The 27,315-nt window shown below is 46.4% G+C and overlaps 1 protein-coding gene across 5 annotated transcripts in view; it reads right to left on the reverse strand.

Moving 5' to 3' along the window:
- Positions 1-128: 128 nt before the first annotated feature.
- The window catches only part of HMOX2 (heme oxygenase 2), a 32,284-nt gene continuing 5,097 nt past the window's right edge, over positions 129-27,315 (reverse strand). For 2 of the 5 annotated variants that reach the window (XM_004750507.3, XM_045072206.1), the window contains exons 2-6: positions 4,258-4,384; positions 2,905-3,022; positions 1,992-2,483; positions 951-1,077; positions 129-860 (exon numbers count right to left, since the gene is read on the reverse strand). In XM_004750507.3, coding sequence (XP_004750564.1) covers positions 733-860; positions 951-1,077; positions 1,992-2,483; positions 2,905-3,022; positions 4,258-4,343 — 951 coding nt within the window. In that variant the 5' untranslated portion in view covers positions 4,344-4,384 and the 3' untranslated portion in view covers positions 129-732. Of the gene's footprint in view, positions 861-950; positions 1,078-1,991; positions 2,484-2,904; positions 3,023-4,257; positions 4,385-12,087; positions 12,213-17,781; positions 17,952-27,315 lie in introns of those variants that run through there. The other 3 variants (XM_004750506.3, XM_004750508.3, XM_004750509.3) reach the window with 3 other exon arrangements.

The following is a 27,315-nucleotide window of genomic DNA, read 5'->3' on the forward strand; positions in this document are numbered from 1 at the left end:
GATTTGTGAGACACGGCGGCTTTGCTCTGGGTGGAGAGCTGTGAGGTGACCAGGGATGATGGGATGGGAACTCAGGAAGGGCAGGAGTGGCTGAGAAGGATAACAATCATGCCATTTGGAAAGAGGGAGGCAGCTGTCAGAGTCCACTTTATTGAGTGCTGTAGCATTTACACAGGTCAAGGGAGGAGACCAGCCACGGCTAAACAGAGCCCCAAGCCTACCCACCCAGGGTTTCTGCTTGAGGGGGATAAGGACTAGCTGCTCTGGATGGAGCTCCCCAGGCCTCTGAGGCAAGGTCCAAACCACCCTCCCTCCCTCCGAGCTACAGCAGCTTAGGCTTGCTGGCTGCTCTGTTCCCATCAGGGGAAAGGTACCCACCTAAATGCCAACACAAGGAAGAACGAAGGGAAGGAGCCTCAGGGTGAGCAGTGTGGATGCCCCAGGAGCAGAGCCAGTTCCAGGTGCCCAGACAGGCCCACTGAGCTGAGCTGGTTGCTTCTGGTACCACGGCCTAATGGCTGCAGGAATGGTGGGCCTGCAGCCAGCTCAGCAGCTAGCCCAGAGAGGATGCTACAGGCAGAGGCTTTAGCGTCTGGCCTTTATTGGTTGCTTGTTTTCTCAAAACCAGCATTTAAAAAAAGTCACCTGAGGTGGTAGCTTAGTCACCGGTGGAGGTGGGGGCAGGCCAGTGGTCACTTGGGAGGAGGGCGCCAACGTGGTATGATGGTTCCTTCACATGTAGTACCAGGCCAGGAAGCCAGCAACCAGGGCCACACCAGCAGCCAGAATGAACTGCAGGCTGGGCTTACTCAGCACCGCCAGGGCTGTTTGGAAGGGGCAGCTGCTGCCCTCCAGGGCACCTGTGTGGCGGCACCAATAGGGGACAGGACATCAGTGGGGAACACGGACACAACCCACCCTGGCAGGAAAGTCAGACAGGCAAGACCTACCTCTGTCTGGTTTAGCAGCATAGTACGGGCATTTGCGCACATCTCCCTTCCCATCGTGCACGGGGAGCCCATCCTCCCGGGTCTCCCTGGCCAACACGGAGCCAGCCTGGTCCAGTTCACTGAATATCTGCAGAAGCAGGGACGAAGAGCTGTTAGAGGACGGCACAGTCTGCTTTCAGAGAAAACTCTTCCCCCACGCAGAGGGAGTAAGAACCAGTGAGACTTGCTCAGGAGGGCAAACCAGTACATGAGCAGCCCCAAATCAGCAGCAAGGAGGGCCACGACAACCTAACCCTTTTCCAGGCACCACCTCGGAGAGGTGTGACCACACCTGTGCTGCCCAGCATCCCACCACGGCCGATTGTGGTGGCTCTTCCCTGGGCCCTGACCAGCCAACATGGCTCACAACTGAAACCACCAAGGCATAAACAATGAGGAGAGAACAAAAGCACTACCCTGAAACACTCCCTGGGCACTGGCAGGGTATTAGTGGCTAGGTATTTTCAGCATGAATGACAGGAACGTGTGACAACTGAGGCTCCAGCAGGGCTGACCCATCCTAAGTGGCCCTTGGAGAGTTGCTAATGTCAGACTAATCCGATGGGCCTACGTTGGGGCTGGTGCTGCGCTCCTCTGCCATGGCCATTCTCCTGGTGCTGAGGGCTGCAATCAGTCTCCCCAGGCTTGGCCCTATCTAAAGGCTACATGTAAATGGAATTCTGCTCTTCACTCTCCTTGGTTCTCTCCATGAACTTACCAAGTGGTGCTTTTCAGAGCAAACCTCACTAAAAAGGAAATTCACTCAAGACCAGAATCCTATGGCAAGAGGGAGGAAGACAGTTTCAATTCCCCAAAACCATCTGTGCTAGGGCCTCGCCCTCCCCAAAGCAAAAACACACAGGCTGTCTAACAAAGCGGAGCTATCACTGGGCTCATTCCCTCTGTGGCCTATTTGGTCCTACTTTCTAGCAGGCTGCAGCTCAGCAGACAGCTGGTGGCCACCATTAGAGGGGCCCCCTCCCACATGAGCCCCAGCAGTACCTGCATGTTGTACTCAAAGGCCCTGTTGGCCTCCTCCACAATCCTCTCTTTGGTCTTCAGGTTCAGGTCCAAGGCATTCATTCTGGCCCGGTACAACTGCTTGAACTGTTGTGCATTGTCCACATTCTCAAACAGATAGAATTGGGTCCCTTCTCCTGTGCTAGGAAGTTTCAGGGCCCGCTGGGCCACCTTCTTCAGCACTTGTCCCCCTGAGAGGTCCCCCATATAGCGGGTGTAGGCATGGGCCACCAGTAGCTCTGGCTCATTCTGCCCCACGTAATGGATCCGTTCCACGTACTTTTGGGCAGCCTCAGAGCACCGCACCTTCTCCTCCCAGTCCTCACCAAAGAAATACTCCATGTCCTTGGTCAGTGCCTCCTTCCGGTGTAGCTCCATGGGGAAGTACAAGGGGGCAAAGGCTGGGTGGTCCTTGTTGCGCTCCATTTCCTCCTCGAGGGCTGAATATGTGAAGTAAAGTGCAGTAGTGGCCAGCTGTTGAGGGCAATGGGGAGACCATGGGAAGGGGCTGTGGGCCCTGACCAGCAAGCACCTCTCCTGAGCCCACTGCCCCCACGTCTGATGAGCCACAGGTGAAGGCTCCAGCGGTGTGCCCCCATCACCCCAATTCCCAAGAAGCCCATTTTGATACAGTGAATCATTTCACACATTCGGGAAATGCTCATATTGCTTAAAGGAATGATGTGGTGAATTGTTGGGAACATGGATACTTCCGCTTCCAGCACACCACCACTATGCTATTCTATTTAAGCTTCATGAAAACTACAATCTGATGCTAAAAGAGTGGAGAATGGGTAGAGAAGGCCCAGTTTCCACCTCCAAGAAGCTCCAAGGGGATCTTCCTCACAGGACTAAGGCCCCCAACCTGACCCTACCCACGACCAAGGTCACCGACCTTAAACAGTTCCTTCCTGATGTTGCCTTTCAAGAAGTCCTTGACAAATTGGGTGTTTTCTGCCCGGTCATGTGCTTCCTTGGTCCCTTCCTTCAGGAGCTCAGAGAGGTCGGCCATCCTGTGGAGATGGGGTTGTGTATGCGTGTGCATGGGTGCATGTACATGTGTGCATTGGTCCTTCCCAGTCTCAGGGTGTGCCCCTGCTGGGCTGGAGGCAGAAGCTGGTAAGAAACTCCATTCCAGCATCAATACAGAGCCTTGCCAGAGAGCAGACAGATGTGAGTCGGCCCCAAGCACCTGGGTGACATGCAGGATGACTGTGGCCCACTCCTTACCAGTGTCCATGTCTCTATGAACCACCCAAATGAACAATGCTTTGCCTCTGTGGCCCTCAGTGCCTGAATAAACACAAACCTCTAATCCCACCACAGTGTCTGCTGGCTTCTCCAGGGAGCAGCCCCGGAGAAGGCAGTCCACGCTGCTGTGGTGGACTGACGGTAGATGTCCCAAAGCAGCCTTGCTGCCTTCCTCCCACCTTGGACCCACAGCCTCTTCAGGAGTACACGTGGCTGGGCCCAGGCGTAGGATCAGAATGAGATGGGCTGAGGCAGTTGGAGCCAGGATGTAGGTCTGTACCACTTAAAATGACACAGATGGAGTTAAGCAGCTAAGTGCCCCGGCCAGTACATGACAAGGCAAAGAACATATGACCCAAAAGATGGAGGCACCGGGTAGCAGCTCACATGTCCACACAATCCATGCACCAGAGTGGCCAAAAGCTTGGTCCCTCACGGCCCACCCTTTCCTGGCTTCTTTAGGAGATTAGCTCTTATCACCTACATGCTAAGAACCATTTATTATTAGCAATTACTTCAAGATATAAAAAAGCAATTTCTCAGTGACAAGGCTACAACAAGACAGTAAGAACAATGAAGAACAGGCTTTGGTAACTTGAGGCTTAGCATGAACTATCCCTACCCAATAAGAAAAACCCTTGGAGTCAGAGCTGCTCTCACATTCTAAGGAGTGGAAACCACTGGTCAAGGTCCCACTTTTGCCTGATGACCCTTTTTCAGCACAGATGACAAACCACTTAGGGCTCTAAGAAGAAAAAGAGACCAGAAATACCATCAAATTCCACTCCTCAGCACTCCTAGCAGTGCCTGACCTGCTTCCTTAGGAACAAAGCAGGAGAATGCTCAGCAGCCCAGGGTGCTGGGCACTATTCACCCTGCAGTCCCAGTCAGGTGTCCCGGGGGGTGGCAGTACGGCGGCAGTACGGCATCACCACAGTGCTGACCACACCCCGGCACCCTAAGGGCAGAGGACTCCACGCAGCCAGTGCCTACTCACTTGGTGTGGTTTTCTTTTTCTGAGGCCCTGGAGCTCTTTTTCTCCGACTCATCCACCCCCTCTGAAGTCTCCAGTTCTGCTGACATCGTTGCTGAGTGTGATTCCTGCTGCGCTCACTCTTCTGGTCCTGAGGAGACACAAGGAGCTGGTGATGTGGTGCCCACGGCAGTCACTTCCCCCAAACACCTGCTGGTGCTGCTCTCCTCAGAACTAACGTAATGGAGGAGTCATCACGTGCCTTAGAGTGTTTTAAAAATAAAGCTCTGCCATCACTGGGACCATTATCTGAATATGGATAAAATTTGAATATGGACAGTGGATTAGGTAATAGCACTGTGTTGACAGTGAGCCTGCTGGTTTTTATAAATTGTACTGTGATTACATAACAGAATGTCTTCATTTTAGGAACTGTATCTTGAAGTTTTCAAAAGTAAAGGGGCACACTGTCTGCAAGTTACTGTGAAATGGCTCAAGAAGTGTGTGCGTGCACATCCGTATTAGGAAGAGAGGGGCAGGGCATACCAAGTCAAAGCAAATGAGGCCAAATGCTGTTGGTGAATTTGGATAAAAGGTACACAAGAGTTCATCATACCATTCTTACAACTCTTCCACATGTTTGAAATTACAACAAAATTTTAAAAGTTACCTAACAAATAGCATCACAAATAAAGCTTAAAACAAAAACAAAAAAGCAGTGGCGGGCACAGCAGCTGAGTCAGGCAGCAATGGCATCTCGGCTGGCCAGTCCCAGCTGTCGCCAGCAGGACGACCTTGAGCACAGAACAGCAGAGCAGGGCACTGAATGGGAACAGTAAGCCAGGCTGTTCAGAGCAGCTAAGCAGAGCAGCTCAAAAGGGACTGATACGGGCGCCTGGGTGGCTCAGTGGGTTAAGCCTTCGGCTCAGGTCATGATCTCAGGGTCCTGGGATCGAGGCCCGCATTGGGCTCTCTGCTCAGAGGGGAGCCTGCTTCCTCCTTTCTCTCTGCCTGCCTCTCTGCCTGCTTGTGATCTCTGTCTGTCAAATAAATAAATAAAATCTTAAAAAAAAAAAAAAGGGACTGATACAAGTGGTATCAGGTACATGGAGTCACAAAACACGAAGATCATTCCCAGCCTATCCCCGACTCTGCTGGGCTGAAGAAAATAAAACAAGCCAGTCAGTTCTCAGCACTGCTGCCATGGCCGAGTCTTCGTCAGCCAGGGAAATAGAGTCCCACAAGACAAGCTAACCTCCCACCCCTGGAGGCCTCTACTCTGGCAATACAAAGGAAAGGAACTTTCCAGATGAAGAGCAGCACAGCTGTACCACCTACTAAGGGAACTTAAAAAACCAGAGCTACCCAATCAAGCCAAGGAAAGAAGAGGCCCTCACTTTCTACCTCAACCAGTATCTACTTACTATTTTCTACATATTCCACACAGAAACAGGTGTCAAGGGGGACAATAAAGTTTAAGTAATGGTCCTTCGGGGCGCCTGGGTGGCTCAGTGGATTAAAGCCTCTGCCTTCAGTTCAGGTCATGATCCCAGGGTCCTGGGATCGAGCCCCACATCGGGCTCTCTGCTCAGCCGGGAGCCTGCTTCCTCCTTTCTCTGCCTGCCTCTCTGCCTTCTTGTGATCTCTGTCTGTCAAATAAATAAAATCCTAAAAAAAAAAAAAAAAAAAAAGTAATGGTCCTTCGAAGGTATAAACAAGAAAATAAAAGCCAGCCTCCATCTCACCCCACAGATATACTCACTGCTAGTTTTTGCTAGGCATGTAATTATATATTTTATCTTTTCAGATATTATAATATATGGTTTGCTCAGCATGCTTTTTCTGAACCTTCATGCCTTTAAATTTGGCATTGATACAGTGGTATTAGTGATAGGAAGGATTAAGTGAGAACATGGAAGGTATGAGGTTTTTAGCATAGTGCCTACCACATGGTAATAAGCACTCATTAAATATTAGATACGATTACATTCGTATTTTGATAGAGGCTTAATGGATGTTGTCCTACAATATTTATTTATCTATTTATTTATTTTTTTTTAAAGATTTTATTTACTTATATGACAGAGATCACAAGTAGGCAGAGAGGCAGGCAGAGAGAGAGAGAGAGAAGCAGGCTCCCCGCCTAGCAGAGAGCCGGATGCAGGACTCGATCCCAGGACCCTCAGATCACGACCCGGCCGAAGGCAGCGGCTTAACCCACGGAGCCACCCAGGTGCCGCTGTCCTACAATATTTAGAAAATAAAAAGCAGAAAGTGAAATGTGCCAAAGACATGCATGGTATCACTTGTATGTGGAACCTAAAAGAAAGATTTAAGGGGCGCCTGGGTGACTCAGTCAGTTAAGCATCTGACTTCGGCTCAGGTCATGATCCCAGGGTCCTAGGATCAAGGCCCATGTCAGGCTTGCTGCTCAGCAGGGAGCCTGGTGCTTCTCCCTCTCCTTCTACCTACCACTCTACCTGTGCTCTCTCTGTCAAATAAATAAAAACTTAAAAAAAAAATAAAAATTTAAAAATAAAAAAATAAAAATAAAAAAGATTTAAGTCATAGAAACAGAGAGTAGAATGGTGGTTGCCAGGGACTGAGGGAAGAGACAATAGGGAGAGCTTGGTAAAAGGATACAAATTTTCAGTGATGAGTAAGGCCTCAGGATATAATGAACAGCCTGGTAACTAGAGTTAATAACAATTTATTGCATAATTAAAGTTTGCTGAGAAGTATGGCTTTTTAAGCATTATCACAGAATATGTGAGGTGATGGATGTGGTTTCAATTGTGGAAATCTATAATTACAGATCATCGCATTGGATACTTCAGATATACTGTAATTTTACTTGTCAATTATATCTCAATATGCTGTGGGGAAAAAAACTGAAAATATATAGAAACGGGACATTCTCTTAATTCCAAATCAGATATACTCTCATCTCCAATAATGCTGATGAACTATGCAGTTTATTAATGTGAAGTCCAGAATGCAAAGGTAGGTAGGTGGTCATCACATGGAGAGAAGAGTATTCAGAGAGGCTTCCTGGAGAAGGGGGCACTTACCCAGGACCCTCAATGAAAGACAGCATTTGGGGAAGAGAGGAAGGGCCTCCAGATCAAGGAACAACATGAACAAAGTAAAATGCAGACCACAGAGATAGCGTAAGGCTACCCAGCTATGCATCCTGCATTCTTCTACCAAGGGGCCAAGGCAGACTTTGTTGGTGGCAGAATAAGCACACAGCTTGTCCATGCCGACCTCCTTTTACAGACTTTTAAGAAAGAACATCTGAGCTCTATGTCCTCGGGGGCCCTGTGAGCCAAGATTTATCCTGGGCCACTCAGCACTCAGGCCAATGAGAGAAGAGGGTGCTGGTTGGGAGCTGTGGGCAACCAGTGGCGGGAAGAGGGCAGAGTAAAAGGTCCCAGAACCTCTAGACAGGTAGAAGTGCATGTGGCCATGCTGAAGACATACTCCAGGCACCAGAAAACTGCTGGTGCTGCTTGTATGTGAAACTAAAAGCAGGCAAAGACAAGAACAAGTACAATCTGGTTGTCTATGATACTAGTTATGGTAAGTCAGGTAAATTGCCTGCACCTAATTATCATGCTACATGACAGTGATTACATATGTGATTAAAACTGATCATTAATGGTTTTGTTTGCTAATAACTGCATACTCTGGGAGGGTGTAGTCTTGCTGGATCATTAGGGCCTTTTGCTTCTCTTAAAAATACAAAAGGTGGGGTGCCTGGGTGGCTCAGTCCTTAAGTATCTGCCTTCGGCTCAGGTCATGATCCCAAGGTCCTGGGATCGAGCCCTATATGGAGCCCCATACTGGGCTCTCTGCTCAGCAGGGAGCCTGCTTCTCCCTCTGCCTGCTCCTCCCACTGCTGGGGTTCCCTCTCCCACTATCTCTCTGTCATAAATAAATAAACTCTTAAAAAAAAATACAGGGGTACCTGGGTGGCTCAGTGGATTAAGCCCCCGCTTTTGACTCAGGTCATGATCTCAGGGTCCTAGAATGGAACCCTGTGTTCCCTGTGATGGGCTCTGTGCTCAGAAGGGAGTCTGCTTAGGTTTCTTACTCCTTCTGCCACCCCGCTCCACTCTCTTGCACATGCTCTCTAAAGTAAATAGATAAATCTTTAAAAAAAAAAGAGAGAGAAGGAAGGGAAAGCCAGCTTCCAAAGATGTCTTCTCATTAGTACTTTAATTGTGCTAGTCTCCCTTCAAGCATACGTTCCTCCCCCTTCTTCAACACTAGTCCTGCCTGAAGAGTCCCTAATCCCTTCCTCTCAGCTCAAGGGAGGCACAACTCTGGCTCCAGAAGGAGGGCCACAGCTGTCTACTTCACTGGTGGAGTTTGAGAGCCCTTGCTGAATAAAAAATCCAAAAGAGGAGCATCTAGCTGGCTCAGTCGGAAGAGCATGCAACTCTTGATCTCAGGGTCATAAGTTCGAGCGCCATCCTAGGTGTAGAGATTACTTACATTAATAAAGACTTAAAAAAAAAAAATCCAAAAAGGAAAGAAAGCAGGCAGGCAGTGGTCTGGTGCATATTGCCAACAATATGGCACCTGTGGACAACAAAGTAATCTGTTGTTGACTACTTCAACAGGTTCCTCAACTCAAAACATGACTTAACAATTTTGTTTTAAAAAAGAAAAACAGATACTGTCTTACTCCACTTAGAGGCAAGAATACTAAGTCCTTACTATGACCTAAAAGCACCATCTGCACAGAATGTTCTGGGGAAGGCTCCATTAGCACATTCAACCCACACAAGCTGGGCTCAGGGAAGGCAGCCTTTGACCATCCCTGTGTCCTGGTCCCTGCTCTTCAAGGAAGTGGCTGTGTGGTGTGGCATGCAGAAACCACCTTGTAGGGACGCCTGGGTGGCTCAGTTGGTTAAGCAGCTGCCTTCGGCTCAGGTCGTGATCCCAGCGTCCTGGGATCGAGTCCCACATTGGGCTCCTTGATCGGCAGGGAGCCTGCTTCTCCCTCTGCCTCTGCCTGCCATTCTGTCTGCCTGTGCTCTCTCTCTCTCTCTCTGATAAATAAATTTTAAAAAATATATTAAAAAAAAAAAAGAAAAGAAACCACCTTGTAATGTCAAAAACAGTTCACTACATTCTCTGAAAAACTATGTGTCCAAACTTGGTCTGACTGGCCTCTACACTCAAATCCTTCTTCTTTGTAGCAACCACTGGACTTCCTAGAAAACCAGAGGCCAAATCATAAATGTAAAACCTTTCTAGACTTCAACCTCTCATCAATAAGAAGCTGCCTCACTCTCCCTGGAGTCTGCTTAGGTTTCTCTCTCCCCCTTTTGTTGCTGAACATCAACAACAAAAAAGATTTCACTCTGGGAAATACACGTAAAGAAGTACTAATAGTAATCTGTACCAAAATGGTAAGTAGCCATACCATGGTGTTAGGGAAAAAACATCATAAAGCCTAACAATACAGGGTAGGACTGCTCGGAAGGATAATAAACAAAAGAATCTTGGCACAGATGGGACAAGCTGATAGGCTGCACCCACTATGAAAAAATCTACATACACTTGTTTTACATAAAGGACTCAAAATGCTGACTAAAAGTGTATGCAGAAGTATGTAAGTAGGGGCGCCTGGGTGGCTCGGTCGGTTAAGCATCTGCCTTCAGCTCAGGTCATGATCCCAGGGTCCTAGGATCAAACCTCACATCAGGCTCTCTGCTCAGCGGGGAGCCTGCTTTCCCTCTCTCAGCCTATTTGTGATGTCTCTGTCAAATACGTAAATAAAATCTTAAAAATAAATAAAAATTAAAATTAAAAAATCTTTTTTTTTTTTAAAGATTTTATTTATTTATTTGACAGAGAGAGATCCCAAGTAGGCAGAGAGGCAGGCAGAGAGAGAGAGGAGGAAGCAGGCTCCCTGCTGAGCAGAGAGCCCGATGCAGGACTCGATCCCCGGACCCTGAGATCATGACCCAAGCCAAAGGCAGCGGCTTTACCCACTGAGCCACCCAGGTGCCCCAAAAATAAAAAAATCTTTAAAAAAAGTATATAAATAAAAGTGGCACCTGGGTGGGTCAGTCAGTTAAGTGTCCAACTCTTGATTTCAGTCCAGGTCATGATCTCAGGGATGTATGACTGAACACCACATGGGGCTCTATGCTCAGCAGGGTGTTTGCTTACGGATTCTCTCTCTCCCTCTCCCCCTCCTCCCACTCATACATGAGTGCTCTCTCAATCTCTAAAACAAATCTTTAAAAAATACATGTGTATGTAAATATATATATACTGTAAATACACTGATGATAACAGGAAGACAGTCTGGAAAGGTAAACACTTGCTATTTGACTTTTTAGCTAATTGGCTTCTTTTATTTTTTTAAAGATTTATTTATTTATTTGACAGACAGAGATCACAAGTAGGCAGAGAGGTAGGCAGAGAGAGAAAGAGGAAGAAGCAGGCTCCCTGCTGAGCAGAGAACCCGATGCAGGACTTGATCCCAGGACCCTGAGATCACAACCGTAGCTGAAAGCAGAGGCTTTATAACCCACTGAGCCACCCAGGTGCCCCAGCTTCTTCTTTTATATAAAGTGGTCCAATTCTCCTGAAGCAGGGGGGAAAGGGGGAGGGAAGAAAGGGAGAGAGACAAGTAAGGAACTGGACCAAGCAAACCAGCTGAAGTAAAAAAAATCCTTCATTGCACTGGGGCGCCTGGGTGGCTCAGGGGGTTAAAGCCTCTGCCTTCGGATCAGGTCATGGTCCCATGGTCCTGGGATCGAGCCACGCATCGTGATCTCTCTCTGTCAAATAAATAAATAAAATCTTTAAAAAAAAAAAAAATCCTTCATTGCACTAACTTCCATAGGAAGTCACCTGGACCTTTACTGTGCTCTTACAAATTTCAGAAAGGTCCATCTGTGACCCTCTGCTTATAAAATCTACCTCCGTAACTCCTGTACTAGCTGTTCACCTGACATAGGTTTTTACTCCCACACCAGACAGAAGCAACAACAATGTCCCATTACCAATGTGCCTTCCAGCAAAGGAAGTTCCTGTGGTCCTGCCCAGCAGATCCAGAACCCTTATTTCAAAGCCTTTGTACCTGGTAAACTGCAGGCTCAAGGCACTAGGGCTCCTGAAAGAACAGACGTGTTCAAAGATACTATATCCTCCTCCATGGACACTCACAGCCTACAAACCTCAGAAACTCAGTGCTATGCTGCCAGACAGAACTACATTATCACTCATTCCTCAACTGGTGATTCAAAGCGCCACAGAGGCACCTGGGTGGCTCAGCTGGTTAAGGGTCTGACTCTTGATTTTGGTTCAGGTCATGATCTCAGATTCATGAGACCAAGCCCTGTGTCCAACACCCACTTGATGGAGCGTCTGATACTCTTTCTCTCCCTCTCCCTATGCTGTTCCCTGTGCTTGCACTCTCCCTCTAAAATAAATAAACAAAACAAAAAGGCACAATAAAGACTTAATCTATAATAATTTTTTTCCATTTTGATTATTTTTCTTTGCCCTGGAAAATCACTGAAGAAGGGAGCAGGTTGCTGAGATCAGCCGGCACTAGAGAGCAAGGTGGGGGAAGGGGTAAGAAAACGCATGGCAACCAGCTCCCTGAAATTAGCACAATTCTCCCACCTGCCTCTGGAACTGACAGTGACCAGCTACAGTCGCCCACAATATGAGCTTGTGTTTTTATCCCAATGTGCAGGGGAGGAAACAGCCACAGGGAAGGAGTAAGCAGCTGCTCAGGCTCCTGTACTGGGTCTGCCATAGCTCCCACCCCTCCCCACTAAACAGCTTGTGGTTGGGCACCAGGAATCCCTGCCTGCTTACCAGAAGGATGTTCCTGGCTCAGAGTTTACTCCTGTATAGAACTGGCATCACATTAATAGGAGGTGATTACTCTTCTGCTTTCACAAGTGCTGTCATCGTGTCTCCCCAGTTAAAACAGAAGCTTCCTACAAGACAGATCATCAAAATTCCCTCAGACTCAGTTTCTCGGAGTCCAATGCCATGTCCCAAATCACTTACAGGTCAGTACCCTGGGCAGTATCCAACTTGAGTTCTAAATGTCATAGATGCACAAACAGAATGCCTACTGAGAAAGCTAGCTAAATGGCGGTGGGACAAGAAAATACTGGTTAACTTCTAAAATAGCAGAGGCGCCTAGGTGGCTCAGTGGGTTAAAGCCTCTGCCTTCAGCTCTGGTTGTGATCCCACTCTCTGCTCGGCAGGGAGCCTGCTTCCCCCTCTCTCTGTCTGCCTCTCTGCCTACTTGTGATCTGTCAAATAAATAAATAAAATCTTCAAAAATAAAATGGCAGAAGCACCTGGCTGGCTTAGTCAGAAGAGCCATGTGGCTCTTGATCTTGGGGTAGTGAGTTTGAGCCCCACTTTGGGTGTAGAGATTTCCAGGGGAAAATTTTTTTTTAATTGGGGAAAATTTTTAAATTGGGTATTAGGCCTCTAACTAATACGTAATTTGTTTTTGTCTTTCTAGCGATCTCCCTCTCTTCCCTCTTCCCTTCCCGCTCTTTCTTATGGTCTGAAATTTCTAATGACCTGTTTGTGTTTCCCATGCCTCTAAGCTGGCCAAGGCCATTCTTATCCCAGTTAGGCTGGCTTCCGCATACGCCCAGCTGTATTGTGTTTTCTCTGCTGCTCCCCTCCCTGGGCTCCAGAAGGCCCAGAGTCTCCCCTGAGTCCCTGCCTCAGCTGTTCTCTTCACATCAGAGCTGGGCACTCCTCCCTGGTCCACTCTGAGCCTCCAAACAGGCCCTGCTCCATATGTATTCCCCCACCCCAGGAGGCTGCTTCTCACTCATGTGCCTATGAGGGCAGGCACTCCATTGGGCTCTGCTTACTTTTCTTAGCCAGTACTGGAAGTATGAAGACTCAAGATTTTTTCCTCTGAAAGCCTACCTCTGGTCACTAGTGCAGCTTCCTTCCCACAGCCCATGGTTTTGTGGGTGTTTTCTACTCTTTGCATTCAATAAATACCTTTCAACTGTATACATCTTTGTCTTTGATGTTACCTCACCCACTTAGATTGTGGCATTCAGGAGGGTCACATTTCAAAAATATACTACCTCTCACAGAAACCATGTTTTTAGATAAGCACAGAATACAAGAATCCCAGACTCTTTCTTTCCTGGATTATAGGATCTGTTCCTTCTCTACATGCCCTAAAGGCTTTTCATGTTTAAGTGAGAGGCTACCTGTTTCCATTTACCAATACCATAATCAGACCAAGTCAATTCTTAATGATGCCACATGGTCCCATCAGGCCTCAGCAGATATAAATAGACTATTTACCTAAAAATTATTTTCTGAATATGCGTCAACATAAAAAGAGTAAATTCTGGGCGCCTGGGTGGCTCAGTTGGTTGAGCAACTGCCTTCGGCTCGGGTCATGAGCCCAGCGTTCTGGGATCGAGTCCCACATCGGGCTCCTTTGCTCAGCAGGGAGCCTGCTTCTCCCTCTGCCTCTGCCTGCCATTCTGTCTGCCTGTGCTTGCTCTCTCTCCCCCTCTCTCTCTCTGATAAATAAATAAAAAATCTTAAAAAATAAATAAATAAAATAAAAAGAGTAAATTCTAACATCCTATGTATAAACCCTATATATGGTCTGGGAACAAAGAGCCCTAGAGCTACTACTGAGGGAAGAAACCAGGGGCAGGAAGGCACATCTCTTCAGAGCTCCAAATCTCTCTCTGTATTTTTTACCTGTAGGAATGAATACTTGCCCAGTGTTCCATACCACAAGACCACTGGAAGGATCAAATAAGATAATGACTATGAAAACACTTCATAGTAAATGTTAAGTTACACAAATGCTACAAAAAAAATGGAGAATGAACCCAGAACTATATCCTAGTTGGTCTGCCCTAAAAGACATTCGAGGTGAGCTTTTCTAACCTTTGGACACCAGGAAACTCTCAAGAGCGGAGAGAAGTGCTATTCTGGGATCTGGTGTGGACAAGAATTTGTTCTCTTTGGCTGAGTTTATTTATTTAATTAAATTTTTAAAAAAAGATTTAATTTATTTATTTGACAGAGAGAGATCACAAGTAGGCAGAGAGGCAGACAGAGGGGGGGGGGAGCAGGCTCCCTGCAGAGCAGAGAGTTGGATACGGGACTCGATCCTAGGATCATGACCTGAGGATCATGACCCTAGGATCATGACCTGAGCTGAAGGCAATGGCTTAACCCACTGAGCCACCCCGGTGCCCTCTTTGGCACAGTTTACACGCCAAGATTGATAAGGGTAAACTCCACACCAACGGCCAGTTTTGCATGCTGTTCATTGAATGCAGAAACGCCATCTGCCCTACATAAACAGCCACTTGACTGGCCCTGCTCTGCTCCCAGACCTAAGGGAGGCTGGAATGTAGACAGGGCAAGGGAGTGACACACATGGACCTGTCAGTTTACTAGGGCACTTCTGGGTTCCTGCTAACTGCTGATTATTGCTATAGACTCAGCTCACCCTTGAGAAAGGCAACTGGGCCTTGAGAAAGGCAATGGGTCTTTAGAGCTACATAGATTGGGATTTGAGATCTGGATTCCCAGTGTTTAGTAGCTGCGTGGCAGTAGGTAAGTCCTAACTCCTTGAAGGCTGAGTCTCCTCATCTCATCCATAAAAGGGTAACTCCCTTTTCCCCACATTTTCAAGTGCACTGTAAGGACTAAATGAGCTTATGTGCATGTAAGTGTTTCATGAAAGTAAGGTTGCCTCAAATGTTGATGATCTCTTACTGAGGAAGCTGCTAAAGAAAATGAGCAGCTGGGACGGCTGGGTGGCTCAGTCAGTTAAGCGTCTGTCTTCAGCTCAGGTGGTGATCCCAGGGTCCTGGGATCGAGTCCTGCATTGGGCTCCTTGCTCAGCTGGGAACCTGCTTCTCCCTCTGCTTCTCTCTCTCTCTCCCTCCCCTTCTCTCTGACAAATAAAATCTTTAAAAAAAAAAAAAAAGGGGGCGCCTGGGTGGCTCAGTGGGTTAAGCCTCTGCCTTCGGCTCAGGTCATGATCTCAGGGTCCTGGGATCGAGTCCCGCATCGGGCTCTCTGCTCAACAGGGAGCCTGCTTCCTCCTCTCTCTCTCTGCCTGCCTCTCTGCCTACTTGTAATCTCTGTCAAATAAATAAATAAATCTTTAAAAAAAAAAAAAAAAGAGCAGCTAAAAAGAGCCACCTGGGTGGCTCCGTTGGTTAAGTGTCCGCCTTCAGCTCAGGTCATGATCCCAGGGTCCTGAGATTGAGCCTCACATTGGGCTCCCTGTGGGGAGCCTGCTTCTCCCTCTCCCTGTCTGCCACTCCCCCTGCTTGTGTACTCTGTCAAATAAATAAATAAATAAAATCTTTAAAAGAAAAAGAAAGAAAATGAGCAGCTGAGTGATTATGAAACACTGAGAAAGAAGACAAAATCCAGTGAATCAACAGATAACTCTGAGCAGGTCACACCCAAGGTCATCTCATTGCAGATGTTGGGAGCAGTGTGTGGGATTGAATCTGCACTAACCCAACAAGACACCTGAAGACAGAGGCCTCCCAAAACTCTGAAGAAACCATACCATCGAGGTCAACAGCTTCAGAGTTTATACAAGGAACAGCATGAACTGTCCTCTGAACTCTGGTGCTGCCATTCCTCAGGAAATCTTACACACAACCTTCATCCCTTTCATTTTATCACTGGATGAATTCAATCCCACAGTTCATTGACTGGATGACTATGAACCTGTGGCTTAAGAGTGAGTTTCAGACAAGGAATCCTGGAAAAGTAGAATCCAGGGGCACAACACTCTTGCATCAGATTTACTAAGCACACATTTGCACATGTAGACAATAGGCAACCTGAAACCAAAACAACCATTACCTAGTCCAGAGGAACTAGCCTCTTAGTAACCTCAAAAACTGACCACTCAGGAAGTCCACAACTTCTCCAGCACACTTTCTTTTACTCGGGACAGGGGCGTGCTCATCTCCAGCATGCTGAAATACAAGTGGGCAAGCACTCAGAGCAGACACTGGGATGAAATCTGAAGCCCTGAAAAGAGCTCAGAATAGGGGCTAGGAGCCTACTGTTGCTGCTGCCAAAGAGAAGTCCTGGTAAAAAGACTTGCTACTATGAATGAAATAAATATGACTCCCCTGTTCCCTGAGCATCACCCCACCTCATATAAGAGGACCAGGTCTCAGGGCTGAGAACACAAAGACTCTTTCCCATGAGAAGCATGTGGGGTGGGGGCTGAAGCCCTGACTGAATTCTAAAATGGTGAGGACCATATAAGAATAGGCACCAGACATCTTCTAACATAGGAAACACTGACAAATCCATGGGTCACCCCTAGGTACCATCAAGTGAAAATTATTCTAACCTCGGAACAATCTTGAAAATGTGTCCTGTAGCTTAAGCAGAGTTGTTACTATTCCTGTTTGCTCAGGTGTAACAGTTGTTGCATGTGGCTTCAGCTTCTCTCATAGATATGGTGACTACAAACAGCATTTGGGGGTCGAGGGACAGTGACTAATTAGGATGAAGTGTTATCAGCTCCCAGGGGCTTTCCTCTCTACAGAGAGACTCAGCAGTGGCTCAGCAGCACTCCCGCAAGAACAGAAGGTCTTCAAGTTTACCTTGGGAGGATGTACAGAGGAAGAGCACCAGACTGAAGTCTAAAAGACCCAGGCAGGGGTGCCTGGGTGGCTCAGTGGGTTAAGCCTCTGCCTTCGGCTCAGGTCGTGATCCCAGGGTCCTGGGATCGAGCCCCACATCCAGCTCTCTGCTCAGTGGGGAGCCTGCTTCCTCTTCTCTTTCTGCCTGCTGCTCTGCCTATTTCTGATCTCTCTCTCTCTATCAAATAAATAAATAAAATCTTTAAAAAAAAAAAAAAAGACCCAGGCACCGCCTGGGTGGCTGAGCCGGTTAAGCGGCTGCCTTCCGCTCGAGGCATGATCCCAGCGTCCTGGGATCGAGTCCCACATCGGGCTCCTTGCTCAGCGGCGAGCCTGCTTCTCTCTCTGCCTCTGCCTGCCACACTGCCTGCTTGTGCGCTCTCTCTCTGATGAATAAATAAATAAATAAATTCTAAAAAATATAAATTTTTAAAAAATAAAATAAAAGATCTGGGCATACCAGGTTAAGTCACTCTCAAGCGGGGGTCCCATTGACTGGGAAGAAATAAAGACTGAGAGCTTTAAGTAATACGGCCAAGGTCACTTAGAAAGTTAATAATGGAGTTGGGGTGAAAGCTGAGTCCTTCCTGAATTCAAGCTCACTTCTCCTATATCCCAGCTAACATGGATGTGCAATTAGTAGGATATCACCACAGACTACCAGCAAAATGGAAAACGAGGCTATACTACGCTGCATTTACATGTTCAGTGGAGGGGTTTTCTAAACCACTGAGTGCCATTTGTTTCTTTGTATGAAAAGTTAGCTCAGTCCTATGATTTCTGAGAAGTTAATGCTCAGGCTCCTATTTGAAGCTTCAGAACCTGGTGCTGCCCATCGACAACACTATCCTTCACTCACTCAGATTACACCGCAACCCAAGAAGATTGTTCCCTGGCGAGCCGTGCTTTTGTTGACTAGCAGGGCAGGCCAAGGCTGGAGACAGCTGGTCTCAGAGGGGAGGACAGTGCCTCTACCACTCAGTGCATGAAGGGAGGCAGCCAGACCTGCCAGGCCTTGGTGGACAATGAAGCCAGAGACTGACGGCATCCTTGTACCAAGGAGAGGTCACAATAGGATCTGCACATCTCTATAGCACCTATCACCATAGTAACTACAGAGAAATAGAAGATCTGATTTCAAGAATCTAAAAGCATGTCCTATATGTGCTGAATGTCTAAAATCTACTCAGTCCTGGGGTTCCTGGGTGGCTGTCGGTTAAGCATTCAACTCTTGGTTTCAGCTCACGCTGTGACCTCATGGTGGGATGGAGCCCCATGCTGGCCTCTGCCCTCAGCGAGGAGTCTGCTTGGAGATTCTCTCCTTCTGCCTCTCCCTCACCTCATAAATAAATACATCTTAAAAAATATGTATATAGGGGCACCTGGGTGGCTCAGTGGATTAAGCCTCTGCCTTCGGCTCAGGTCGTGATCTCAGGGTCCTGGGATCGGGCTCTCTGCTCGGCAGGGAGCCTACATCCCCCACTCTCTGTCTGCCTCTCTGCCTGCTTGTGATCTCTGTCAAATAAATAAATAAAATCTTTAAAAAATATATTAAAAAATATATATATAAATATATATTTTTTGGGGGGGTCCCATCTTCTCTACTAAAAATACATGTCTAACTTGGGAGCAGTAGTGCAATTGATAGGAAGTATGTCAACATAAACTTCATGTTAGATTAGGAACTCCACTGGCCAAGGTATTGGTCATTCTAACAAGGTGGTTCCTAGATCTCACTCTGGACCTGTAAGGGGTCTTAACATGTTCACACAGGCCTACAGGGTTAGGTATTATTCCCAGGCGTTTTCACAGTGATGGGTGGAGGGAGGGGCTGCCTAGATTCTGATGGGGGGTGGGTGGAGGGAAGGAAGGGCTGGGGAGGGTAAGTCGAATGGGGTCAAGGAAATAAGCCCGACTCAGAACCGGTAACTCCAAGAAGCTGGCTCCATCTTACAAAAGCTTTGTCTATGGCCGCAGGAAACCAGCAACAGTAGCTGTTGGGACTTTCTCAGAGTAAGGAGTTCAGCTTTCCCAGGGAACCCTACCACCACTGGTACAGGGGTCAGGGGCACAGAGCAGTCTAACAGCAAGCATATGCATCCAAGTCCTTTCTGCACAACACAATGCTGACATGCTGAAGTGACACAGGAGGAGGCGTGGCAAGGGCTGCTCGCATGACCTTTAGAGATGACCTGTAGCAGGCACCCAACAAATGCTACCTGAACTGACCTCAGCCAAGGCCACACAGGCTAAAAGGAAGAGCAGGGAAGTGGTGAAGCCCCAGGTTCTAGTCAGATACAACTGAGAACAAAGCCTGGTTCTGTCATACACCAGCTGGGTGGCCTTGGACTGGCTACTTGTCAGAATCTCAGTTTCTTCACCTGTAAGGACAGCAGTAACTCCGCAAGGTAGGTATGAAAATTTAATGAGATAAATTACTTCTAGAACTGCAATGTGTTGTATAATATTAACTGAAGAAAGTATCCCTTAAAGTTTAAAGTTAACAAGTGTTCTCATATCCCCCACCCTTTTTTTCCAGATTTTATTTATTTATTTTTTCAGAGAGGGAGAGCAAGCAGGCACACAAGCAGGGGGAGTAGCAGGCAGAGGGAGAGGGAGGCTCCCCACTAACAAGGACTCTGGGATCATGACCTGAGCTAAAGGCAGATGCTTAATTGACTGAGCCAGCCAGGCAACCCCCTATATACTTTAAGACAAGAAATGGAAATACCCCTGTCTCAGTGAAAACCCTTATAGGCAACATCAAATCTGTACTGGGATCACACAAGGCTCACTGTGAAGAACCTCTGTTTTCATTCTGATAACACTAGGTACCAAGAAAGAAATAGAAAAATCTTGGAATCTCTAGCACAATAAATTTTGAAAAGGATCTAAAAGAAGATGATCACCGAAGTTCAAACTTTTTCAGGGACACTCCGAACGTGAGTTGGATGAAGGTTCCCTTCATGCTATGGAGAGTCAGGATGGAGTTCTGTTTCTTTAGAATAGCTGATCACTATAAATAAAGGTTTAGGTAACTGAAAAACTTACTTGACTCTTTGATTAATCTGTTGCACTTTTATCTCATGACACTCAATCCCCAACCCAATGGTGGTCAGCTGGGGACCATTTTGGCATACACCCATCCCCATGGGTTATCTGGCAATGTCTGAAGACATGTTTGGTTGTCACAACTGGGAGGTAGGCCATCCGACTGGTATCTAACGGGTAGAGGCCAGGGACACTGCTTAACACCCTGCAATGCACAGAAAGCACAAACACAAGTGCACGTATGCACACACATGCATGCGTGCACTCACACACCCGCCACCACAAATCATTATCCAGCCCAAAATGTCAATAGCACCAAGGCTGAGAAACCCTGCCTGAAACTCAGCAGCAGCACTAAGATGATTCAAGAAAGGACATTCATCTAATAGTCTTCTCATCCCTTCATTAGTTTACAGAGACAAGATGAGATTTTGACTCTGTGCTTCACACGGCAACACCTCTATCAAATATCATTTCCAGAAATTTCTGGGGAAACTGAATTTACACCAGAAAATAGAAAAGGTTACTACTAGATGGGGCAACTTGGCACTGTCCACAGATGACAATGAAAGGAATCACAGTACCTTCCTGGGAATAGGACTGATTTGCATTGGGATCACTAGGAGGCAAAACTTTTAAAGCTTCAAGCTAAGTAATGAAGCCAGGTAGAAATGAAGCCCCTGACAGTACTGACTTCTTTGTGTAAAGGAAGAAGAAATCTAATGCTGGAAGAAATCTAATGATCCTCTATCAGTCTGGTGCATGACTGACAAGCAGGCTAAGAATCAAGAGAACTAAGTTCAATTACCCAGCCTGCACTGGCTAGCTGTATTACAGGACTTTCTGGAACTCCAACATCCTCATTTATAAAACAAGAGGTGGGCGCCTGGGTGGCTCAGTAGGTTAAGCTGCCTTCAGCTCAGGTCATGATCCTGGTGTCCCAAGATGCAGCCCCACACGGGGCTCCCTGCTCAGCAGGGAGCCTGCTTCTCCTTCTAACTGTGCCCCTCCCCACTTCTGTGCTCTCTCAAATACATAACATTTAAAAATAAATAAATAAAATGAGAGGCATTTCTAAGGAACCTGCAGGGAGGATGGTATTTAACATGAGGAAGAGCAGGAAAGGCTGTGAGCTTCCCCCAACTGTTTCAGCCAGAGTAGCTCCCCTATTCCTTGATCTTCTTCCTTCAAAAATGCAGTATTGCTACTTCTAAAAATAAGGTATAGAAAACAAGGAGCTTGATGATCTTAGAGGCCTGATGTTAAGAGTTACCTAAGGGAGCCTTTTATGATCTGTTATAGCACTTGTATCCCATTATAGTATTTATTTACATTCCAGACTACTGTTCATTTATCTTTTTCTCCTATTGCCCAATACAGGGCACCCAATCAGGGTTTGCTGAGTCAATGAATGATTTCCAGAATTTGGGGTATTCTCAGAATCAAGGTATTCTCAAAGACCAGATGACAAATAAGGTAGTTAAAAAGGAATCCCAAAGGGGTGCCTGGCTGGCTCAGCTGGTAGAACATGATCTCAGGGGCGTGAGTTTAAGCCCCATACTGGGTGTAAAGCCTACTTTAAAAAAAAAAAAAAAAAAAAAAAAGGAAAAGGAAAAGAATCCCAGAAATAAGAAAAATGACTGGCTAGTGAGTAAGCATTTTTACTGCATACATTTCTACTGATGGGGTGAGGGATGAGATTGGCCAGGTTGGAGAACCAAGCATGGGATGCTTTACGCTCAACTAACAGTTTCATATTTGAAGGAGACATGCTGCATTGCATTGGTTTTTAAATGGCTTTCTTGGGGTGCCTGGGTGGCTCAGTGGGTTAAGCCGCTGCCTTCGGCTCAGGTCATGATCTCAGGGTCCTGGGATCGAGTCCCACATCGGGCTCTCTGCTCAGCAGGGAGCCTGCTTCCTTCTCTCTCTCTCTGCCTGCCTCTCAGTGTACTTGTAATTTCTCTCTGTCAAATAAATAAATAAAATCTTTAAAAAATAAAATAAAATAAAATAAAAAAATAAAAAAATAAAAATAAAATGGCTTTCTTATATGCCACAGAAAGAAATACTGAGAACACACCTTTCAGATTTTGTTTTAAGGACTGTGAAAGCCTGACTGGAAGTAGAACCTGCCTTGTGGCATCCTCCCCCCACCCCACTGCCCCTTTCTTTTTAAAAGAAATGGATTGGCAAAAAAATAAAAATGAATAAAGAAATGGATTGGCAGGGGCGCCTGGGTGGCTCAGTGGGTTAAAGCCTCTGCCTTCGGCTCAGGTCATGATCCCAGGGTCCTGGGATGGAGCCTCAATCAGGCTCTCTGCTCAGCAGGGAGCCTGCTTCCTCCTCTCTCTGCCTGCTTCTCTGCCTACTTGTGATCTCTGTCTGTTAAATGAATAAATAAAATCTTTAAAAAAAAAAAAAAAGAAAGAAATGGATTGGGAAATTTTAACAGTCAAGGTAAATGCTTGCCAACACTCCTCCACCCCAGGCAAGCACAATCACCTGACACTTCCTGATGTCTCCCACTGTAAAAATTCCTTATTCCTCCAGCTGGCTCTGGAAAGAAGGGATACAGCAACATTTTCATGTTTGTTACTCTAGGGAAGGGGTCAACCCAAAGAATGCAACAGCTGTAGAACCTCCTAACAAGCCCACATCCTGTCTCTACACACATTTTGTAGGAAATACACCAAGGAATAAAGTTATCATTATTGAAAGGGGGAAAGTAAAAAATGCTACAGTGACCACAACTTAAAGAAAACAAAGAAACAACAGTTTGCCACTACAAAACTGAGTAATTTCAGTTTAATTAAAGATGAATTAAAGATACATGAAGTGGGTGCCTATAATTCCCAAAAGTTCCCAAGAACTGGTCAAACATCATTTTCTCCATTAATCATTATCAAGAAAAAATTCAAATAGCCCAGAACATCTACTGTTGCTGAAGGACATGATTAGGCAATAATGAATGAATAATTTTTGGAAAAAAGAAGGTAGACAAGATGGGTACGAGAAATATTCAACAACTTATAGGCCAACAAAGGCAGTGCACCATGTGGTTCAGGGCTCTATGAGGTATCTCCACCCCCCCCTTTTTTCTTTTTATTCTTTTTTCATCCCCCCGCCCCTTTTTAAAAGATTTTACTTATTTGACAGAGAGATCACAAATAGAGAGACAGATGGGGTGTGGGGGCATGCTCCTCGCTGAGCAGAGAGCCCGATGTAGGGCTCGATCCCAGGACCCTGAGATCATGATCCAAGCTGAAGGCAGAGGCTCAACCCACAGAGCCAACCAGGCACCGCATCATCCCCCCCTTTATAAAAGATTTTATTTTTATTTTTTTATTTGGGAGAGAAAGAGAGAGAGAGAGATCATGAGCAGGAGAGAGGGGGACAGAGAGGGAGGGAGGGAGAGAATCCCAAGCAGACTCTGCGCTGAGCACAGAGCTCCATGCGGGGCTCAGTCCCACAACCCTAACCAGAGCTGAAACCAAAAGCCAGACACTCAACAAAATGAGACACCCAGGTGCCCCTCAATCCTTTCTCTAAACCAAACCCTACAAAAAGGGCCAATACATAAAGCAAATACAATGAGTGCAGCAGCATCCACAGTTTAAGTGGTGGCAAAGGGCTGGCTTGGTCAGTAGAGCATGTGACTCTTGATTTACAGGGTCTTGAGTTCAAGACTCATGATGTGTGTAAAGCTCCCTTAATTTTTAAAAATAAATGGAAAATAAAGCCAGGCCAGGTACTCAGGAGCTCAGTTCCTCCAGCATCCTCAGGAACTCTGAGCTCAGCCTAGTTTGGTGGCTGCGGTCTAGGGAAGCTAAGCTATTTGCTCCGAAACAGATGGCTTCCATCTGCTGCTGCACGTGCTAAGTGACAGTGGTTCTAGGACAGTCTCTTAGGCTAGTGCGTCCAAGCAACAGAAAGAAATTGGTCCTGGATTAGCCACTGTTCCTGGACCTGCCCAGAGTTTTTCGGCTGGTGAGCCAGGGCTCCCTATACTCTTTCACAGCTTGTTTCCAGTAGTCCATCAGCTTCTTGAAAACATCCTGACCTTCCAAAAAGCCTGTGGTTTCTGCATCCTCAGTTCACCCCATCCACAACACTCTTACTTAGCTCTAATTCTGTATCCACTACATTTGACTGTAAGGTCCCTGAGGGCAGACCTGGAGCCTCAACCACACTAGTAAGGGAGGGTGCATTAGCCACCCTGTTCCTGGAAACCAAATTAGACCACCACTTTCGTGGGAAGGCACAGTCCTTTACATGAACTCTCATGCATGTCCCATGACAGTGTTTGGTGAAAAGCTGTTTGTTTACAAAGGAATGCTATGGTTTCCGTCTCTAATCTTCCACCCAAATGCTTCCACATCTGAAAACAGAAATTCAGAGACATGCACTTCTGAAGATAGGTAGGAAGGGTATTTGCCAGAATAAAATAATCATTAACCGTTTTTGTTTGCAAGTCCCTTTCAGAATCAGAGGACAGCTGTAAACTCTCTCTCCAGGACAATTACATATAAAAAATGTTGTCAGTGACATTCCAGAGTAACCACAGGCCCCTAAAGTTAACCCACAGACCCAAAATTCAGGTTAAGAATCCCCATTCCAGCAGTCTCTTTATGAAAGACATTTTCATCATAGTATGTTTTCAGTGAGATCCTGAGTACTGATTAAAGAGGGCTTCCCCCTTTGTTTGGCTGTCTTCTTTTCTCTTACTGTACTTTCACCTAACCCCAATGGGTTCAGTTCAAGTTCTTCAGTCTTTTCTGTTTCTCAGCTCTTCACCTTCCTGACCTCCCAAAATACTGTGTCAGAACGACAATCATAACCAAAGCAATTTTATGGGGCACCTGGGTGGCTCAGTGGGTTAAGCCTCTGCCTTCAGCTCAGGTCATGATCTCAGGGTCCTGGGATCAAGCCCCACATTGGGCTCTCTGCTCAGCAGGGAGGTTGCTTTCCCTTCTCTCTCTGCCTGCCTCTCTGCCTACTTATGATCTCTCTTTCTCTCTCTCTCTCTCAAATAAATAAATAATCTTAAAAATTTAAAAAAAAAAAAAGAAGCAATTTTACTATTTCAAGTTTCCCCCAGGTGACAGCCAACTCCAACTGTGCTGGGTTTGTTGTTGTTTTGCACACCCCCTCAGGGCCAATACTCTGCACACCAAAGAGGAAATACATGCTGCCCAACAGGCAAATATCACTGCCTCTTTGCCCTTCTACCTTTAGGCACTTGCACTTAAACAGTAACTTTAAAACTGGACAACGTGCCCTAGAAAAGCCAAACGCAAAGGCAAGAAAGAATAATCTACAGTACTAGTCACTCCACTTTTCTCCTCTAGTCAGATTTTGCAAACACAAAGAGCAAGACAAATATGACACTGAATACACACACTTGGAAATTTTGCTGATGCTGTCCAAAGAAAAGAAAAAAAGTGTGTGGTAGGAATGGAGTGTTTTAGATTTTCTAGGGGGTACCTGGATGACTCAGTCAGAGGAGCATGCAACCCTTGATCTCGGGTTCTTTTTTTTTTTTCCTAAAGATTTTCTTTGTCAGAGAGACAGAGTGCATGCATGTACAAGCAGGAGAAGCAGCAGGCAGAGCATACAGAGAGAGAAGCAGGCTCCCCACTGTGCAAGGAGCCTGATGCTGGACTCAATCCCAGGACCCCGGCCGGGATCATAACCTGAGCTAAAGTCAGATGCTTGACCAACTGAGCTACTCAGGCACCCCTCTGGGCTGTAAGTTTGAGCCCCATGCCGGGTACAGAGGTAACTTAAAAAATTAAAAAATCAGGGTGCCTGGGTGGCTCAGTGGGTTGAAGCTTCTGCCTTCAGCTCAGGTCATGATCCCAGGGTCCTGGGATTGAGCCCCGCGTCGGGCTCTCTGCTCAGCGGAGAGCCTGCTTCCTTTCCTCTCTCTCACTCTCTCTCTCTGCCTGCCTCTCTGCCTACTTGTGATCTCTGTCTGTCAAATAAATAAATAAAATCTTTAAAATATTTTTTTAAATCTAAAAAATTTAAAAAGTTATTTTCTAATTAGTGTGATACCTATTACTAAACAAAGAGAAAGCCTGACTCTCCCCTTGCCTTCCTGTAGAAAACCAAGGGCATGAAGGCCAACACTTCATTACATCTGCACTCAAACACTACCTACACTCCTTTCCCAGCCCACATATAGTTTTGTTTACCAATTCTCTCTCTTCACCTGCCTGCCCTCCTTCAGGCTGCCCTGGAAGTAATTCCTCGGGACAACAGTTCCTCTGCAGCCGTGTGTAAAGGTCTTGCCAGAGAGAAGAGCAGATCCAGTAACTAAGAAAGAGGATGGCTACACTTGGGCACATGACATGCCACAGCATCATCAACAAGCGTTAATAATACTTGTGGGCTCTGTAATAACAAAAAGAGTCCTAAAGCCCTGGTTTGGACTTTAAACACCTTTCAGTAAAGACAAAAACAGAGGGGCGCCTGGGTGGCTCAGTGGGTTAAGCCTCTGCCTTTGGCTCGGGTCATGATCTCAGGGTCCTGGGATCAAGCCCCACATTGGCTTCTCTGCTCAGCAGGAGGCCTGCTTCCCTTCCTCTCTCTGCCTACTTGTGATCTCTGTCTGTCAAATGAATAAAGTCTTAAAAAAAAAAAAAAAGAGAGACAGAGATAAAAAAGATAAACAACACAACAAGGTGTACCACAGTATAAATATTGATTGTACAGTACAGGCAACAGTGCTAAAGATTGACCTTATGTTCCACATTTTCCAGGACAGTTCTGATTAAAATAAAATATCCTGTCCCATCAATTCCTTGAGTACACTATATGCTCAGACTATGGGTCCCAGTGTTGGCATAAAAAGTATGACCATCATAGCAACTGATGAGGAAGGCCAATCAACTAGGTCAGCTAAAAGCATGATGGCAGATCATTTAAATCACTCTAGTGCTTTCCCACAGCCCTCAGGTAATTGCGATGTTGAACACAAAAGGAAACAGTGAAACTCAACTCTGCTGAGACTAAGCGATTACATAGGGAGAAAGGCAGGAAGCTGGGAGTATTTAGTAAAAAGTCAGACAGGCAGGGTATGAGACACCTGTCTCTATTATGTCATTCTTCTCCAAAACCTTTTTATTTTATTTTTTTTAAAGATTTTATTTATTTGACAGAGAGAGATCACAAACAGGCAGAGAGGCAGGCAGAGAGAGAGGAGGAAGGAAGCAGGCTCCCTGCTAAGCAGAGAGCCCGATGCAGGGCTTGATCCCAGGACCCTGAGACCATGACCTGAGCCGAAGGCAGAGGCTTAACCCACTGAGCCACCCAGGTGCCCCTCCAAAGCCTTTTTAAA

The sequence above is a fragment of the Mustela putorius genome, unplaced genomic scaffold (assembly GCF_011764305.1).
Source record: "Mustela putorius furo isolate JIRA1106 unplaced genomic scaffold, ASM1176430v1.1 tig00004007_pilon_pilon_pilon, whole genome shotgun sequence".
NCBI lineage: Eukaryota > Metazoa > Chordata > Mammalia > Carnivora > Mustelidae > Mustela > Mustela putorius.